Here is a 20,220-nt window from a genome sequence, read left to right as displayed (position 1 = left end):
CAGAATCCATCCTCTTAATTTAGTGTGACACCTAAGAAACTAACTCAGTCTGGGATTCAGACTATGTCTCTGTAAATGAGGCATTAGAACGCCCAGTCTAAAGGCAGTGGGGTCTTTATCTCTGTCCATAGTGCCCTCATCAGTCTTGCACTGTGTGAGTGAGCAAGAGTCAATTGGAAGTCAGTTCTCTGAGGTAAAAGTATTCTTCAATGTCAAACTTCTTAAAGTTTACCCTTATGTTGAAACCAACTAAACCAAGTTCTACCTAGCAAAGAATCGATTGTGCAGGGTGTTTTTGCAGGAGCATTGTCAGTGTGAATATTGTTTAATGTCAGCCCCCAACAGCTATTCACAATTAGTATGCTTGGTATGAAAACAGAGGGTCATTTGGTAACACTTCATTGCAGCTCTAAAGGACTAGAGGCTGAGAATTTACAGCTGTAGGGGCTGTGACTGCAGACTGCATCACAAAGAGAGATGGGGACTGGATTGGCCTTGACCCAGCCAGCCAGGTCAACCAGACCAAGAGTCTGAGCCCAGGTTATAATAGCACAGCAATGTTTTATTGGTTTGAGAAGGCCTGCAAGCTGCTGTAGATTGACTGGTGTGACAACTGATTATTAGGTTGTCACTTAACCCATAGGAACCTTAACACATATGTCACATCCAGAGGCCTGGTAAAGTGACCTGTTATATACACATCACATGGGTTGGCACAAGGGTTACTCAATGTCACTGACTCAAGTGATTTTTTTTATATAATTTTGAGGCAGCTGATTAAACCATTTTCAGATGGTTATGTTATGTTTCTCCAATTTAAACCTTGTCACATTCACTCTCTGGCCCACCCTCACAGAAAAACACAATACTTGTTTGCATCAACCTGTGGGTTCTTCTCTGTCTCTGGCCAACAGCCACAGGGATGTGAGAGCCGATCTGTGGCTGATCACAGAGCACCCTCATGTTTTGGCTTTAAGTCACCGTTTCCATATCTAAAAATAAATCTTAACCGGTCAGCCTGGATTGGAGGTTAGTAGTAAAAATATTTGATTTTACATTTTTTAAGGGAGTCAAAACACAAGCACCGTGCCATGTAAGGGTGTGGGGGGGGTTGGGGTGGGGGAGTAAAAACACATTTATAATACACGGCCCTAAAGGCCAATCAGGTGAGTAGAACGGCAGAGAGAGCGAAAGAGAGAATGAGGAAGTCTTGCTGATCAAAGTTCTTCACTGCTGCAGTTTCAAAGGTTGTGGCCAGCTGAGCATTTAGTGCAGTGTGTTCAGACAGAGCAGCAGGAAGCCACCTAACTGGCTAAGGCTGAGGTGGCGCTCGAGGCAGGTAAGCAGAGCCGGCGCGCTCTCTCCAACACAGGACGCCTAGCCAAACCTAGTGTGGAACCTGTGAAATTAATTGAGAAGCCGTACCCAGCGCACAGGCCAGGGAAACAGGTGCCAGGAGCCTGCCGCTTCTGTGTAAGTAATTGAACTCCCCGCGACTCCTGTGCTGGCTGCTGTTTTGTGTTTGTAACTATACAGTGGAGAGAAGGGCATTTAATAATGAGCAGCTATCTCCAGCTAAGCTCCTGAAGGTTGACACACTTTTGTTCCAAACCAGTTCCCATGTCTTTATCTGGGTCTGATTAGCTGATAAACTAGATGCTTTTCTACAGGCTGCAGATTACTTTACAGGTAGTGGCACCTTGAATCGAAACCATTTTTGAAGCCATCGACAGTCACAAGAAACCTTCACATGCTGTATATCTGTCAGATTGATAATATAACGAGATTATGTAATAGAAAGAATCTAGAGACACTTGCAGCCCTGCAATAACAGCTGGATGTAGAAGGTAAATCTAGAGGTGAGCTGTGGCAATATTTTGTACTGGAATGAGGCTACATAACTTAATCAGCAATAAGTGCCTGGGCAGTGACAATGCTGATCCAGGACATAAATGGCTTTCTTACCATCCTGAGTCAGGATTATTAAGGCATGCAGCTAGCTGATCCCTTTTACAACCATGGTGTTCATGTTTAACTCATTCTTGATGAGTTTTGTGTTTGTTTTATTATGCAACTGCTATTATAAAAGCTGATTGGATCCCATGGCATCTTTCTGGTCATGTTGAGACACAGCATATTTGGTCCCTTTCTAACCAAAAATAAACTTTTTTAAAATTATACAACGGATTCAGGTTCTATCACCAAAAACCAAAATCAAAAAGGAATATAAAGTAAATAAAGATCCCTTTTTGTTTGTTCTGTAAAATGAATGCTCCAAAGTTGAGAATGAATTGTTCTCAAACCAGGCTAGTGATAATGCAACGTGACAAATGCAATAGCAATGGGACAATCCTGTTCATGCAGGGCTCCAGAACCTGTTTCTCAGCGACTCAATACAGTTTGTAATTGCAAGGAACAACCCTTCCTTCACAAAAGTATATCCTCCCTCCTTAGGTTACACACAGAATAAAAAGCTTGTGCACTAATAATAATCATTCTGCTCAATGAAGTTACATTACAATGGGGTCTCTTCACAAATTGTGTCGCTATATGTATTCTTACTCATCTTCCTTTCTTTACCAAACAATCAAAGGTGGTTGCAGGAAGCTGTGGTGCGAACTGTTAAATTGGTGGTGCAGGAAAGAAATTATTTTGAATTATGTTTGGTGCACAATTTGATGAATATAGATAATACATAAGAAGCAAATTATTTGGATTGTTCATTTTTCTAATGGTAGCCATAAACCACCATTTGTACCGTACTGACGGGTTAGTATACATTCTTAATATATTGTATAACCTGTGAGAAGGCTCAATTTATCCCAGTAGAGAATTGGAAAGTTCAATCTGAAAGTACAAAATTTGAGCCCTCTGACTCTGATGAAACTGGACATTCACACAATTGAGCAATCAATGCATCAGGTTGCGGCTAATTATAAAACAAGCCCTGCTAATAGTGGGAAGTAATATCATATGAGATTGAATATCACTGTAATGCTTTTAAAAATACATTATTTTAGCATAATCCCCCCCTGACAAAATTGATCATCACCTACATGATAGACTGATGGTAAAATGTTTAGATGCATTTAAAGTATCTTCTCAGTAATGTCACGTTGTGTGTGTGTGTGTGTGTGTGTGTGTGTGTGTGTATGTCTGGCATTGTGACATATTACCAAAGCGTACAATACCATTCTTTAGCATTTGTCCTGTTTCCAATACCGCCTGACTGATATGATTATAAACTCAATCCATTGGGTGACAGCCTTTGTCCTTAATTCCAGTCCTCAAATGCTCGGCGTCCTCAAGTAGCCAGTGTCTGTGAAGTGGATAATGTGTAGAACAGGTCCACCCTGAGCCATGAAGGCCCCAGCTCTCCTTTCTGTCCGGTTCACATCTGGCTGTAGTAAAAGTATCAATATAATATTTATAATATTATTATTATTATTACTACTGGTATTGCTTGATCCATTACAATAATTGTATTTGTATCTTCCCCAAAAAACACAAAGGGTTAAGACATAAATGACAAAAAAGTGATGTTTTTGTTTCTGCCATTCTGTTTGATTCATTGTTGGCTGGGATGATTTTAAAAGTGATAAAGCCTCTTAGGAAGTGAACTTGCATACATGAAGGAAGTAAACTCAGAACAAAAACTAAAATATATATATATATATATATATATATATATAACCTAAAACACCCAAAAGAAGACTGATTGAAAACATTACGAACTAACAAATGAATCTTTGACAATTTGTACAAGTAGGAGAAAGTGTAGAAATCCTGCCCTGAGTTATTGCACTGCCTCGCCTGAGGGAACTGATAAGAAAGCAGGAGGGGTAATTTTATCTAGAGTTACAATCTGACACTTTTGTTTCAACCCTCTGGGATGGTGCAGTGTTTTATTGTTGCCTCTGTAAAGATACCAGCTTGTAACCTCCTGATAACTGAACACCACTCCTTGACCACAGTGATCCAGTATTACAGTCCAGTGTAAATAAGCAACCTCTGGAAGTCACACACACTGAATACAGATATTAGATGGCATACCAAACATAAAAGCCACTGGCAGAGTAACTCCTACTATTGACATTATTATTATCAATATTATCATTATAATTTTGAGGTCACTCAGTCCTTGGCTTCTGAAATACAGAGTCTGCAACTGTTTAATAAACTAGACTCACTTCCTGTACAATGATTATTGGTGTACAGAAACAGGTTGGACTTTCCAAGTTTATTCTGATCGGGGGAAAAGTACCACATACTGTATGAATATATGGATACACCACATATCATGGGGTCTAATTTGAATGGCAGTGCCACAGCTTATTTCTGTCCTAGTTGCTTTTAGTGACACATTGACTAAATGCACAACGCAGTCAAAATGTTTGCTCCAGGCTGGATCTATATTTATGCAGGTATGTAGACAGCAATGCATGTTGGTCATTCTTTTTTTTTTCAAGTGCTACAGACCACTTAATTTCAATACATGAAAAGAACATTTTGTTCAGCTCGGAGTTCTCCCATATACAAGCTATTAATTTAGAACACAATGCTATCTTTATCTTTTTCATTTTTCTTTTATACACAGCATAAAGGTTACAGAAGACATGGACGTAAAACAAAGTGGGCTGTGTCTGTTTAAATACTCCACACAGACTATTATTGGGTGTCACAGCAATAGCCACTGCCTGTTGAATCAGTCAAACAATAGTCATTTCCTACTGTATGTGCATCTGTATCAAAAAGCACCCAATTGTAGATATATAAATATAGGAAGAACTGATGATCTTGTGGCTACTATGGCACACTTCAGAAGAGGCAGTGTTGACTCTAAATCAAAATGTAAGCTCTGGGTGTAACTCACAACTGCACAGGAAACAGAGAACATTAAAGAAGAAAGTGGAGACATTGTGTCAATGAGCTGCAGTGACTGTGGTTTGCAAAGACAATATGTGCTTCTTTTTAAATCTTTCATTTTATTATTATGAAGTTATTTAACATAGTGTGTCCCAACCGGTGTGCCATAGCTCTTTAGTGCACCTTCAGTGCCACAGATATATTTTTTAAAGTCATACATGATGAAAATAAATTAATTAATAAGAATAAATTTCCCATGTATTTAAATTAAATAAGTTCCCAACAGAGTACACCCAAGATTTGAGTCCCACAAAATATTTAAGTAAAATATGTGTGACTTACTGTATTACATGAAACACTGCAATCTTCACCAGATCAGAATGGTTTATGGGTAAGATAAACAGGTACAGTGAGGGAAAAAAGTATTTGATCCCCTGCTGATTTTGTACGTTTGCCCACTGACAAAGAAATGATCAGTCTATAATTTTAATGGTAGGTGTATTTTAACAATGAGAGACAGAATAACAACAACAAAATCCAGAAAAACGCATTTCAAAAAAGTTATAAATTGATTTGCATGTTAATGGGTGAAATAAGTATTTGATCTCCTATCAATCAGCAAGATTTCTGGCTCCCAGGTGTCTTTTACACAGGTAACGAGCTGAGATTAGGAGCACTCTCTTAGTGCTCCTAATCTCAGCTCGTTACCTGTATAAAAGACACCTGTCCACAGAAGCAATCAATCAATCAGATTCCAAACTCTCCACCATGGCCAAGACCAAAGAGCCGTCCAAGGATGTCAGGGACAAGATCGTAGACCTACACAAGGCTGGAATGGGCTACAAGACCATCGCCAAGAAGCTTGGTGAGAAGGTGACAAAAGTTGGTGCGATTATTCGCAAATGGAAGAAACACAAAATAACTGTCAGTCTCCCTCGGTCTGGGGCTCCATGCAAGATCTCACCTCATGGAGTTTCAATGATCATAAGAACAGTGAGGAATCAGCCCAGAACTACACGGGAGGATCTTGTTAATGATCTCAAGGCAGCTGGGACCATAGTCACCAAGAAAACAATTGGTAACACACTACGCCGTGAAGGACTGAAATCCTGCAGCGCCCGCAAGGTCCCCCTGCTCAAGAAAGCACATGTACAGGCCCGTCTGAAGTTTGCCAGTGAACATCTGAATGATTCAGAGGAGAACTGGGTGAAAGTGTTGTGGTCAGATGAGACCAAAATCGAGCTCTTTGGCATCAACTCAACTCAACTCGCCGTGTTTGGAGGAGGAGGAATGACCCCAAGAACACCATCCCCACCGTCAAACATGGAGGTGGAAACATTATGCTTTGGGGGTGTTTTTCTGCTAAGGGGACAGGACAACTGCACCGCATCAAAGGGACGATGGACGGGGCCATGTACCGTCAAATCTTGGGTGAGAACCTCCTTCCCTCAGCCAGGGCATTGAAAATGGGTCGTGGATGGGTATTCCAGCATGACAATGACCCAAAACACACAGCCAAGGCAACAAAGGAGTGGCTCAAGAAAAAGCACATTAAGGTCCTGGAGTGGCCTAGCCAGTCTCCAGACCTTAATCCCATAGAAAATCTGTGGAGGGAGCTGAAGGTTCGAGTTGCCAAACGTCAGCCTCGAGACCTTAATGACTTGGAGAGGATCTGCAAAGAGGAGTGGGACAAAATCCCTCCTGAGATGTGTGCAAACCTGGTGGCCAACTACAAGAAACGTCTGACCGCTGTGATTGCCAACAAGGGTTTTGCCACCAAGTACTAAGTCGAAGGGGTCAAATACTTATTTCCCTCATTAACATGCAAATCAATTTATAACTTTTTTGAAATGCGTTTTTCTGGATTTTTTTGTTGTTATTCATTCTCTCACTGTTAAAATACACCTACCATTAAAATGATAGACTGATCATTTCTTTGTCAGTGAGCAAACGTACAAAATCAGCAGGGTATCAAATACTTTTTTCCCTCACTGTATATCTTAAGGATGTCTACTAATTAAGCAATTAAGTGTAGAAGACCCTTTCGCAATACAATATCTGCTCCTACACTATACCCTGTACAACTAAGGGCAGTTTAAGCAAACAGTTTCCATTATGTGGTCTCACTTCCTCCCCTCTACTCCAGTTGCTCAATGTCACTCCTTGAACCCATTTCTATACATTTGTACATATAGCTGTGTCAGACAGTTTTTGTAACCCCTTGTATTCTCTTGGGGAACAAGTAAATAAACAAATCATATATATAGATATAATTGTATGCTATATTGCATATATTGTTTCAAGGGCAAAAGCACAGCATAATGGTACTAGTGTGAGCCTGGGCATATACAGTGAGGGAAAAAAGTATTTGATCCCCTGCTGATTTTGTACGTTTGCCCACTGACAAATAAATGATCAGTCTATCATTTTAATGGTAGGTGTATTTTAACAGTGAGAGACAGAATAACAACAAAAAAATCCAGAAAAACACATTTCAAAAAAGTTATAAATTGATTTGCATGTTAATGAGGGAAATAAGTATTTGACCCCTTCGACTTAGTACTTGGTGGCAAAACCCTTGTTGGCAATCACAGAGGTCAGACGTTTCTTGTAGTTGGCCACCAGGTTTGCACACATCTCAGGAGGGATTTTGTCCCACTCCTCTTTGCAGATCCTCTCCAAGTCATTAAGGTTTCAAGGCTGACGTTTGGCAACTCGAACCTTCAGCTCCCTCCACAGATTTTCTATGGGATTAAGGTCTGGAGACTGGCTAGGCCACTCCAGGACCTTAATGTGCTTCTTCTTGAGCCACTCCTTTGTTGCCTTGGCTGTGTGTTTTGGGTCATTGTCATGCTGGTATACCCATCCACGACCCATTTTCAATGCCCTGGCTGAGGGAAGGAGGTTCTCACCCAAGATTTGACGCTACATGGCCCCGTCCATCGTCCCGTTGATGTGGTGCAGTTGTCCTGTCCCCTTAGCAGAAAAACACCCCCAAAGCATAATGTTTCCACCTCCATGTTTGACGGTGGGGATGGTGTTCTTGGGGTCATTCCTCCTCCTCCAAACACGGTGAGTTGAGTTGATGCCAAAGAGCTCGATTTTGGTCTCATCTGACCACAACACTTTCACCCAGTTCTCCTCTGAATCATTCAGATGTTCACTGGCAAACTTCAGACGGGCCTGTACATGTGCTTTCTTGAGCAGGGGGACCTTGCAGGCGCTGCAGGATTTCAGTCCTTCACGGCGTAGTGTGTTACCAATTGTTTTCTTGGTGACAATGGTCCCAGCTGCCTTGAGATCATTAACAAGATCCTCCCGTGTAGTTCTGGGCTGATTCCTCACCGTTCTCATGATCATTGAAACTCCACGAGGTGAGATCTTGCATGGAGCCCCAGACCGAGGGAGACTGACAGTTATTTTGTGTTTCTTCCATTTGCGAATAATCGCACCAACTGTTGTCACCTTCTCACCAAGCTGCTTGGCGATGGTCTTGTAGCCCATTCCAGCCTTGTGTAGGTCTACAATCTTGTCCCTGACATCCTTGGACAGCTCTTTGGTCTTGGCCATGGTGGAGAGTTTGGAATCTGATTGATTGATTGCTTCTGTGGACAGGTGTCTTTTATACAGGTAACGAGCTGAGATTAGGAGCACTAAGAGAGTGCTCCTAATCTCAGCTCGTTACCTGTATAAAAGACACCTGGGAGCCAGAAATTTTGCTGATTGATAGGGGATCAAATACTTATTTCTCTCATTAACATGCAAATCAATGTATAACTTTTTTGAAATGCGTTTTTCTGGATATTTTTGTTGTTATTCTGTCTCTCACTGTTAAAATACACCTACCATTAAAATTATAGACTGATCATTTCTTTGTCAGTGGGCAAACGTACAAAATCAGCAGGGGATCAAATACTTTTTTCCCCCACTGTATATCTTTGTTCTACTTACATTCCATTATATCTGTTTGTATATTTATGTACTGCTGGTACACAAGCTCTTCAGTGCGATTCTAAAATAATGATCTGGTTCTCGCTGTTCCTATTTGCGTCAGCTTGTGGCTGCTGCGAGAGACGGATGCTTTTTCATCAAACCAAACATCTCTAAATGTTGCACCTCTTGGTAAATTATAGAACAATGCTCCAATGTGGGTTTGTTTGGTGACATCACACTGAGTTGAGAGGCAGACACAGAGACAAATGTGGGAATTAAATGTCCTTAAGCAAAGAAGCCAACAGAGAGCAAGTGAGAAACGTCCATCTGTGTTTCCTAAGCTTGCTTTGCTGCTGCTGCCGGTTTTGTTTTGGCAGAGAGACTCATGACGTCAGATTAGACCAGCAAGCGGCAAGAATGGAAACATTTTAGGTTCCGAAGGACTGGAGTTCAAGCCAGGCCACTCATTCCCCCGCGTCACACTGTGTGCACTGCGGCGAGAGAGCTGTGAGTCAGTGACCCTGTCTACAGCACGATGAGAGCTCCTGCACCTCCACCAGATCTCAGAAACCTCTTTTCCCCTTCGGTTGAGCTTCTCAGGTGCAGGGGAATTAGACTGGCCTGGGGGAAAGGAGGCCAGGGGGGCAAGGGTGTAAAGTCCAGGGTTTGAAATGTGTCAATCATAGTTAAGATTCCTCTGTAGCCTGCAGAGAAACCTGTTCCTGTGTCAAAGTGTCAATGGCTGCCTGTCCAAAGCCTCCATCTTCAGTCAAGGCAAATTAAATTCAACAGCACAATTGCATCATAGGGAACAGAGAGACACAGAGTGAGAGTATGTTGTTAGTCTTATTCTTCATAACAGTAACTAGAATAATTCATACAGTTAACCCTATTAGTATTACTATTATTGCCACACCTGTTATTTTATATACATTATTCACTTGATCATTGTGAAATCAAGTTAACAAGTTGGCTGTTGTTCAGCCAAACAAAACCATAAAGCAAACCGCAATCAAATGTCAGCAGCACGAAGAGAGAGCCCACCCACTCTCACAGATCAAACAAAACAAACAAAAAAACATTGCGAAAGTCTGTCGAACAACAGTAACCCCAGAGCGCAGGCTTGAACAGAGACAATGAGGCCAGAGTACCTCAGGGACTTCAGGAAACATCACTTCTGCCCTTACTAAATCTGTAAGCTGTGAAGCAGCTGGTAGAGAAGTGTGAGAAGCAGATTTTAAATATAAAGTCTTCAGTGGTTTGACAATCCAGCGCAGAACTGGCTTTGTGGTGAAACACGGGACCTGGGTGTGAGGCAGCGTTACTATTCCAGACACTGACAGATAAGATTAATTGATAAAAAAAGCAAAGAGAACACAAGTCATCCAAGGTCTATATAGGCTCTATTTCCTAGGATTAGATGGTAAAGGAGAGGCATATTTCTTAACACCAATTAATGATCTGTTTTGACTGGCACTTTTTCCCCACAGCAGCCTTGAAAAGGAGCAAAGGACCTTGCTCAAGGGTACAACAGCAACACATTATCTGGGATTTGAACCCACAGCCTTCCAGTTTATAGTCTAGGTCCCTGTCCACTCCCCCAACCCATGCCTTGGTGTTGTAACAATATGATTAATTCAAGCCAGGGCTCTTCTGTGTGTTTCAGGTCCATGGCTCCAGTGGGGACAGGGCTGGAGGCCTGGACGGCAGCGAGGGCCTTCTCTCTGGAGCTGCCTCTCTTGTCCGCCCTGGTTCTGCTCCTGCTGCTCTTCTCTGCCCTGTTCCTCTGCACAAACTGTGGCAGGTGAGTGTCTCAAGGCGCATTACACCAGCGTTCGCCTGTGCGGGCTGGTTTTCACACCCCAGTTGTTGTCCCCCTACTTACCTGACCGCTCTCCACCGATTGAAGAGATGAAAACCACTGATGGTATAAACAAGACAACCTGTTTGTTCAGTTAAAGGTGCAATTAAAAACTCTGGTGGAAGTCAGAATTTTCAGTCAAAGGTATTTATCAGGACGTAGCAGCAACAGAGCAGAGGATGCAAAACCTGGACTAAACACAGAGAGTTTGAATGCTGAGTTACAGTTTTGCTGTATAGGGAAAAAAAAATATTCCCTATGGTTCCAGGGTGTAATCATGTGTTATGTGTAACAAACTATGTGTTATGTAAACAAGACAAACGTCTCTATTCAGGCTGTGCCCCCGATTGCCCTAGACTCGTCCATTAATTTTTCTCACTCATATTCTGTGGTTCGTCAAATGGACCCTGGATCCAGATATTCCTGTCCACTTGACAAATCTGTCTATCTTGCTCATTGCTGGGCTGGTCATCCTGGCACACAATGAAAGCATCGTTCAAGTTGGGAACCACTGCTTTACACAATCCACTGATATTTTTTTAAGTTAAGAAAAAAATTGATTGAATTGATTGATTGTTAGCCTGATCAAACAAATAAAAAGGGCTGCATCCTAGATTTAAAAGAGACCATGTTTTTGTGGTACTGAATGCAAACACCCATTTAAAAAGATGTGAGAATTGCATTGCACTTCTCTGAAATTATTAAATGCTGACCCATGAATCTGTGCTCAGATTTTAGGCTTTTTCAAACAGTTGGACTTGGCCCTCTTCTTCAGCTAATAAATCCAGATCATATACCTCAGCAACAGGGCAGGCATCTGTAGCAGAGGTTTGAACTTAAAATGTTTTCCATTGTAGCCCCACAGTGGAATAACCCGTTTGTGCTTATCTCTGCACATCTCAAACGCCCAGTGAACTAGATAATGCCCACACAGGCAGGAGAGAAGGAAGGGGAAAAGAGTAGGAACATTCCTGACTTCACAATCCCAACCGGTTCTTAGAGCTGTGCAATGGTATGCGTCCGCAATCCACTGTGATAAATAAACAACGCACACTTCTTCTTTTTTTTTTTTTTTTTTGGTTTGTTTGTCTGCATGACCAGTATCATGCATCTCCTTTGCTTTCCCCACCGGTGGCCACACATAGTTGCACCTTTCGGTCAATGAAAGACTGCTAAGGCCTCGTTTATTGACGCACAGACTTCACCTGCGTTCACACATGTGAAATATTTCTGGCTCCATTATATTGCAATTCCTCTCACAGTGACATAGCGCATACACACATTTTTTGTATAATCGTTAGAAGGCAATTCCTTCCCCTGCAGCAACCTTGGTCTTGTTTAACAATCTGAGAAATGTTTATTTAGCCCTGCAGAACGTGGGTCTATATATAAACTTGGAGAGTTGTGTGTTTAGCATGAAAAGGTCTGTGACTCACAAAGGTCTTTGGGGTGGAACATTGAAAACGCTACTCCCATAAGATAAAATATCCCAATACATATCAAACAAATGCACACAGAGAATACAAACCAATCTCCCATGTGCACATAAGCAACATTTTTCTCCTTCCAAAGTGTTAACTGCTGTTAATAATAATAATAATTCAGGAATTATGGGATTGCAGGTGGAATCTTGATTTGTGACTTGAACTAAGACAATTCAGGTTAAATGTGATTTATTACAAGAACATAGATCACAGTGTACAGGTATACTGAGTACAGCAAGGCAAAACTGATACAAAGACATGATGAACAAGTCTGTCTTTTATTAGTTGAACCCATCCAACTCCACCTTCAGCAGTAACCACCAAAGCCTCTCGGAGGTGATTAACTCACACCCCTCCCAACAGCATGTTAGACAGGCTATCCCTTTACTAATCTTTATCAATAGCTTTTTATATGCTATTGATACAAGACTGATAGACAGACCAGCTCCTCACCAACACCAACCTTTTGTTGTGCGATTGATACCAGGGACACCCTGCCCTCAGCCAACCATGTCCATTTTCTGTGAATCAGCTCACCACTCAAGAGCATTTAGGGAGACTGTACTTGTAATCTGTGGAATATTACCAGGGTGGAATTTACCAAGTTTCAGACTTAGACCAGTGGTACTCAGCCCTGGTGGACTTTATTTCAGCCAATCTATCTATCACATCATTGAACTCATATTATGCCTGATTACAGCTTTTTGATTATTATGACCATTGGAGATGTCAAGTTAAATATAAAATGCTGTAAGAAACTGATTCTCAAATGTTTTGTTACTATAAAAAAACAAAATGACACACATTATTAATTCAATTAGGAATTTAATTAAGTAATTAAGAGCTCAGTAGGAACAAAACATCCCCAGGACCAGTGTTGAGAACCACTGACTTAGACTGTCTTCTTTCTGTACTTCTTTCAGCCATTCCTTTCAGCTTCAGGACAGCCTTGGAGATGAAAGGTTATCGTCTCAGCTGGTGAGAGTGGTACGTTCTCACCCCCTCCCCCACCCGAATGTTCCAAACAGCTGCATGAGACATTTCACAGGAATCTCCTGAAATAGACCCATTTACATATTAGTGTAGTATTTGTAATTAAAATTTTCCAGATTTGGGGCTTCAGAGAGAACTGGACATCAACCATGGGCTGATGGTCATGGTTGAGAAAACATTCATGTGCTGGACCTCAGGCCCTAAAATAAAATGGAGGAACATTCATATTCCTACTGGTGGCCATTTCTAACCCTGCTAAAAAGAAAGGTGTAGGTCATCAGCTATACCAAGGCAGGCTTGAACAGGCTTTATTGGCTTGAAAGTTACATTTGTTTCAGGTATTGTGTAGACGTTTATGATAAGTGTTGATATGTTTGGTAAATGTTTTAAGCCCGTGATACTGTGAAGGGGTGTTTATCCTAGCTTTGAATCATCTGAATCATCAACGCTGGGAACTGCTTTCAGACTTGTTCCATTAGGCCCAAGTATTAGTCTAATTAGGGAGATAAGAGTGAAATGAAACGCTGAAAGCTGTCCTACACCAGAACGGATCCTCTCACCACTGACCTATGACAGTGACGATGCTAGGTAATGTGTGTTTCTGCCCCACAGACTAAACTGGAGGATGTTGGACCCAGAACAAACCCAGACCTGAATGGGATTTTAAAGGACGAGATTGGTAAGAGCCCTGCTTGCTAGAGATTTCTTGGCTGCTCTGCTTAGACACGAGCTCTGAATCAGATCCACAAACAGGATGGAGTGCGCCGATGCCAACATTAAATGGGAATTGGCAGGTTATATTTAGTAATAGTAGGTAAAAATACAATAGACGTTGCAGCAGACATGTAATGTATAGAAGTGCAAAATTAAATGTATAGATTTGTAGAATAACCTTAAGCATTGCTTTTTGATATAAAATAATATCATACAACATCCAGTTGGCACGCAATTCACAATTTTGTTATCAATGTCCTTACTCCAGCGTATTAAAAATTACAACAACAAAAAATCCTAAACTGACGTTTCCACTCAAGGAGACCTCCTCAGTGTTTAAGAGTTCAACAAAACAACCACATCTTTTATATAGTCATTAGCAAACAATTATTTATCATTTTGAAGAGCAGCCCTTTGATACAATTTTCAAGTCAGTTGTTCTGGTTTTGCTAACCAGCTGTTGTTTCCATTGTTTTTTTCTGTTGTCTTACTCCAGCACTGCGTCCTGTCCAGGTGGAAGTCAGTTCCCAGCTGTCCAACGGCCAAGACCAACTCTATGTCCAACCCTGGAGGAGCCACTTAGGAACTGTCAATCAGCAAGTCAAGCCAGTCATAGACACAGGCAGCAGCTCGGCACCCATACTTACAAATTCCTCGAGTAAGGCTTTGGAAGTTTATAAAAGTGACTAAGGAGGGCTTTCCCTGCACATAAAGTAGTCCATCCATTGCACAACCTTGCCACAGCATTTCAGAACGCTGCTGTAAGGTTGTGGCTTGGTAGTGGCGGACCTAACCCTGTCTCCGCACGTACACAATGTTTAGGATTTGATCCTGAAAGACATTAAGTTGTAGCAACATTCCAGAAATGCAAGACAATTTAGTTCTACAGGGTATATGTGTCACGTACCGGTGGCCAAGGGAAGGATCCCAGGTGCAGAGTGTTAGGGAAGTCCAGGAATGGGTGAGGATATTGGGCTGGTAAACAGGGCAATAAGGACAGTCCAGTACTCGAATTCAATAAGGCAAGGCGGTAGGTCAATCACAGGGCGAACAAGATAATATGGAAAATCCAGGAGACCGTGGTCGGAGAAGCAGGCAAGGGGTAATCCAGGAGAGGGTGGTCGTAGAGACAAAGAAGTGATCAAAACCAGGAAGACGCACAAAGAAGAGCTTTGAAAAGAATCCATAGGAATACAAGACACAGCGTAGAAGGAAGTGACCAGGGGATTTAAATAGTGAAGCAGGTAACCGTGGCTGAAGTAAGTGACGAATGAGAGCAGAGAGTGAAGAGTGGGTGCACAGAGTGTAAAGGAATGTAGAGTGACTGATTAAAACTCAGGCGATGATGGCCTCTGGTGGTGGACAGTGTCAGAACATGTTTTTAAATGGCATGACTTTTCTGTACTTTATAGAGCAATGTTAGTATTCTACATCATTTATACAAGTGTTCAATTTATTTCTTCATGGAAACACCCCTGTAATACTCATCCATTCTGTAATAGCAGCACATATATAACAAATCAGCCAATTTTCCACCACATTTAACAAAAAATTAGCAAAGGTTTAATTTTTCCTCTAGTGAGGTTAGGTGCTCCAGGTTAAACGAGATGTGAGGTCAAGTGAGTCCTGAGGGTATCATCCAACCCTGGCCGTGTGCAAATAACCTCGGCAGATTCGACAGGTCAGTGAGAATATGTGGATGTTTACTCAAAGGCGCAGGAGCAGCAGTAGAAAGGGTAGACGTAAAATGTATTTAAGAACACAGAATATTCCTAATGCTCAGTAAGTGTCCATTATTTTTATTTTTTTTTAATAAAAGAACTAGAACCAGAGCTTAGACTTATTTTTGTGTTTTCAGTGATTCAAACAAATGGATTAACTGGGGATCCACAGATCAGGACACACTTCCACTCTGAACGTGGAAAAAGAAATCAGACACAGAAACCATTACCAAATGTTTTGTCTCTGCTAAACCACTTGTTGGCTTTCTTGTTTTCTGCTACAGATACAAATGCAGAATTCACCAATCAGAAGAAAACCTTGGGCGTGCGGACAGAAGAGATGATTCGCAGTGGGCTTCCACCAATCCCAGCATCTCAAACCACTTCAGGAGGAAGTGTCGCGGTTCCCACAATTGAAATCACTACTCCGGTGACAAGCCCCTGTATGGACACAGCATTTTCCGGAACGGACAACTGGAGGACTCGTCCTTTCCTGGAGAAGCGCAGCAGCACCAACACCTACGAGACCATCTCTGAGCTCACAGATGCAGCAGAGGGCCACCAGCTCCCGCCATTACCCCAAGGGACTTCGCCGCAATTCTGCCTGCCATCTGCCCCCTATTTCGAGGAGGACTTTGAGCACGAGGACCCAGAATACCATACGGTGGAGGAGCTGAGGGAGTCTGAAGAGCTCCCGTCCCCTGCGGACCTGAGTCCAGACCCAGGGGAAGCAGCAGCCTTGGATCGACATGAGATTCAGACGCGGTCTGGCTTGGTGTTAGAGGAATTACCCATGGGCGGGGCACACTTGGTCAGCTTATATGCCAAGATCAGCAGAAAGAATAAGAGCTCGGTCAAGGTGAAGGACTCCCCTGAGGAGCCAGCCAACCCTCCCACAGAAGAAGCAGAGGCAGAGGAAGATCTCTCGCCACCGCTACCAGAGAAGAGGTTTGACAAGTCTCTGGGGCTGCAGCAGGTGAGTGGGTAAAAGAGGAGAGGCTCCTCTGCCCAGATGGCTACACAAGTTCAGCTCCTGTCGTGTTCACGTTGGCAGGAGAACCTCACAGTTGAGTCTGGAGAATTAGATGAACACACTTCCTGCTTTCTACAAGAGATACAGTCTCTCCAGAGCAGGAACGGCCAGAAGTAGTTGGTAGAAAGCGCTAGTCTTGGTATTCACCTTGTACCTCTTCTAGGAAAACTCAGACTTCACTCTCCAGTATCATGTATGTATGTATGTATATATATATATATATATATATATATATATATATATATATATATATATATACACTCACCTAAAGGATTATTAGGAACACCATACTAATACTGTGTTTGACCCCCTTTCGCCTTCAGAACTGCCTTAATTCTACGTGGCATTGATTCAACAAGGTGCTGAAAGCATTCTTTAGAAATGTTGGCCCATATTGATAGGATAGCTTCTTGCAGTTGATGGAGATTTGTGGGATGCACATCTAGGGCACGAAGCTCCCGTTCCACCACATCCCAAAGATGCTCTATTGGGTTGAGATCTGGTGACTGTGGGGGCCAGTTTAGTACAGTGAACTCATTGTCATGTTCAAGAAACCAATTTGAAATGATTCAACCTTTGTGACATGGTGCATTATCCTGCTGGAAGTAGCCATCAGAGGATGGGTACATGGTGGTCATAAAGGGATGGACATGGTCAGAAACAATGCTCAGGTAGGCCGTGGCATTTAAACGATGCCCAATTGGCACTAAGGGGCCTAAAGTGTGCCAAGAAAACATCCCCCACACCATTACACCACCACCACCAGCCTGCACAGTGGTAACAAGGCATGATGGATCCATGTTCTCATTCTGTTTACGCCAAATTCTGACTCTACCATCTGAATGTCTCAACAGAAATCGAGACTCATCAGACCAGGCAACATTTTTCCAGTCTTCAACTGTCCAATTTTGGTGAGCTTGTGCAAATTGTAGCCTCCTTTTCCTATTTGTAGTGGAGATGAGTGGTACCCGGTGGGGTCTTCTGCTTTTGTAGCCCATCCGCCTCAAGGTTGTACGTGTTGTGGCTTCACAAATGCTTTGCTGCATACCTCGGTTGTAACGAGTGGTTATTTCAGTCAAAGTTGCTCTTCTATCAGCTTGAATCAGTCGGCCCATTCTCCTCTGACCTCTAGCATCAACAAGGCATTTTCGCCCACAGGACTGCCGCATACTGGATGTTTTTCCCTTTTCACACCATTCTTTGTAAACCCTAGAAATGGTTGTGCGTGAAAATCCCAGTAACTGAGCAGATTGTGAAATACTCAGACCGGCCCGTCTGGCACCAACAACCATGCCACGCTCAAAATTGCTTAAATCACCTTTCTTTCCCATTCAGACATTCAGTTTGGAGTTCAGGAGATTGTCTTGACCAGGACCACACCCCTAAATGCATTGAAGCAACTGCCATGTGATTGGTTGGTTAGATAATTGCATTAATGAGAAATTGAACAGGTGTTCCTAATAATCCTTTAGGTGAGTGTATATATATATATATATATATATATGTCTTTCACAAGTTAAAAATAAACTCTAAAATTAGTAAATGTTATGTTTATTTGTTTTTATTGTCAAGACACAAGAGAATATTATTATTTGATTAATTAATGCCAGTATAATAGTTCACACATGGAAAAGGTGAAATAGACACATTGACAAATACTGCGGAGAAGCTGTGTCGTGACTAGTTATTGGATAAGCACATTGAAAATAAACCCACCCACAGACATCTGATGTCGTCAAAGTCAGGCAATGTTCGACGTGCAGGACTCCGGGGAAAATTGATCGAGCAAGAAAATGTATTTCTTCATTTTATTTCATTTGTAGATGTTAAGTATATACAAATCACAGCCAGTCCAAGACAAATAAATGCAACAGACTCGTGGAAATGGTCTCAAGGAGGAGACATGGGGTCTGAAATAAAAGATGAGCCAAGAAAGAAAAGAGATGCCAACCAAACAGGACTGGCTACTGAACAGTGGACTATGGGATATCAATTTCATGAAGTAGTTGGAAACAGAGGGATCTTGGACATAGACAGCAAGAGGGGAACTTTAAACACACAACAAAATCCAATTTAGGTGACTAGAGGCTCCATGTTGGGTTCGCATGTTAGACTCTGTGGAAAATTGAAGGTTTTGTGTTTTACTTTTATTGCTTTGCATGATGATTTAATGAAAATACTTTACCCCCATCAAGGGGAAGGAAAATGAAACAAACAAACAATAAACTGCTGTAATGTTTTCAAATACAAACATGCCATTATGTATTTTCTAACCATTTGCCCTTGGGCTCTTAAGTACATTAACTCCATGAAAAGGGAAAAGTTCTTTAACCTTCAGAAGCAGCAAGTCTTACAAAAGATTAGCTCTGGCCCCTCTGTGTGTCCCCTGACAGGGTGTATGACCTCTGACCTCTGACCTCTGTTTTGCTGCTCCTCTCACGGGTGATTTTGTATACAAACAGCACTTTGGGGTTAGGGTTAGGATAAGGGATAGGGATAGAGCACTATATAATATATATAATATAATATAATAATATATATAATATTATATTATATTATATATATAATAATAATAATAATAATAATAATAATAATAATAATAATAATAATGTATATAATAATAATAGTAATACAAGTTGAGTTCCATCACAAATGCATGTTATTGTAACACCAAAATACCAATAAAGCAATAGAGCAGTTATTGATGGGTACATTTATTATAATTATGATATATTATTATAAACTGCACAGTAGTTTTAGACATTGGAGTTTGACTGCCATACAGATTTGGCTGCCTGTATGAGAAAACTTCAGGATTACCAATCTTGTGGCAGTGAAATGCTGAACCACATGAGCCACAATTGGATTAGAGTGTCACTGTTATATCTGACATGCAGAGTTTCTCTGTCCTGACACTGCCACAGAGCACTTTACAGAGCTGTACAGAGCACTGCCGGTTTAACGTAGGGTAGGATGGGTAATTTGTCATCCCTTATGACTATGTGAGTTGTATCATGGAAAAAAATAAATAGATGTTGTATTTGCATTGTCTTTGTGTGTGTGATTTGAGTTTGTTTATAAGGACTAGCCATAACTGCATAGTCATTACACTGGCTCCAGGGTCAAATATCTTAAACAGCAGATTTTTGTGTTACATTACAAATGATACTACATAGGAACACATTGATGGATCACTAAATACTGAAATTAAGACCCTTTCCTATGGGAATAGTAAAAGAAAAAAGCTCTGTGTTTTATTTCTTGACTGTTGCTGTACTGAAAAATCAATCTCTCTTAAATATTGTAGTATTTTTAAAGCTGTCTGAAGATCGTAGTTTTACTGTGCTGAAGCTTGCTTTGTCTGCTGGTAAAGCCAGTTTAAGCCAGAACAAACAGACAAAACAAACACAACAAACACAAACAGGGAAGAAGCTGTGCACTTTTTTTTGGATACATAACGTGATGTTGTATTACAATCTTTTAGATGAATGTCAGTCATCTGACATAAACAGCTCGAGAATAGCTGCATCAAAAATGAGAGAGAGAGAGAGAGAGAGAGAGAGAGAGAGAGAGAGAGAGAGTAATTTGAACCCAATCCAAGCTGAAGCAGTCACT

General features: G+C 41.5%; 1 protein-coding gene across 2 annotated transcripts; it reads left to right on the top strand.

The window, feature by feature from the left end:
* The first annotated feature begins 1,198 nt into the window (after positions 1-1,198).
* LOC136730429 (uncharacterized) lies at positions 1,199-19,651 on the top strand. Of its 2 annotated transcripts, none has more exons than XM_066697611.1 (7): positions 1,199-1,339; positions 10,466-10,603; positions 13,068-13,131; positions 13,750-13,816; positions 14,348-14,509; positions 15,857-16,548; positions 18,429-19,651. In XM_066697611.1, the coding sequence occupies exons 2-7, from the start codon at positions 10,470-10,472 to the stop codon at positions 18,468-18,470; spliced, it is 1,161 nt and encodes a 386-aa protein (XP_066553708.1). In that variant the 5' UTR covers positions 1,199-1,339; positions 10,466-10,469; the 3' UTR covers positions 18,471-19,651. The 2 variants fall into 2 exon arrangements, with proteins under 2 accessions (XP_066553708.1, XP_066553698.1); XM_066697601.1 differs by having other exon boundaries at positions 1,200-1,473.
* The last annotated feature ends 569 nt before the right edge of the window (positions 19,652-20,220 follow it).

The sequence above is a fragment of the Amia ocellicauda genome, chromosome 1 (genome assembly GCF_036373705.1).
Source record: "Amia ocellicauda isolate fAmiCal2 chromosome 1, fAmiCal2.hap1, whole genome shotgun sequence".
Classification (NCBI taxonomy): Eukaryota; Metazoa; Chordata; class Actinopteri; order Amiiformes; family Amiidae; genus Amia; species Amia ocellicauda.
Note: the sequence above shows the minus strand (reverse complement) of the source record. Positions and strands in the feature narration are given on the sequence as shown.

Excerpts from the sequence above, each read along its gene's own strand:
- LOC136730429 (XM_066697611.1), top strand. The coding sequence starts at position 10,470 with ATGGCTCCAGTGGGGACAGGGCTGGAGGCCTGGACGGCAGCGAGGGCC. Across the intron at positions 10,604-13,067 it reads CTCTGCACAAACTGTGGCAG|CCATTCCTTTCAGCTTCAGG; the intron begins GTGAGTGTCTCA and ends TACTTCTTTCAG. Across the intron at positions 13,817-14,347 it reads GATTTTAAAGGACGAGATTG|CACTGCGTCCTGTCCAGGTG; the intron begins GTAAGAGCCCTG and ends GTCTTACTCCAG.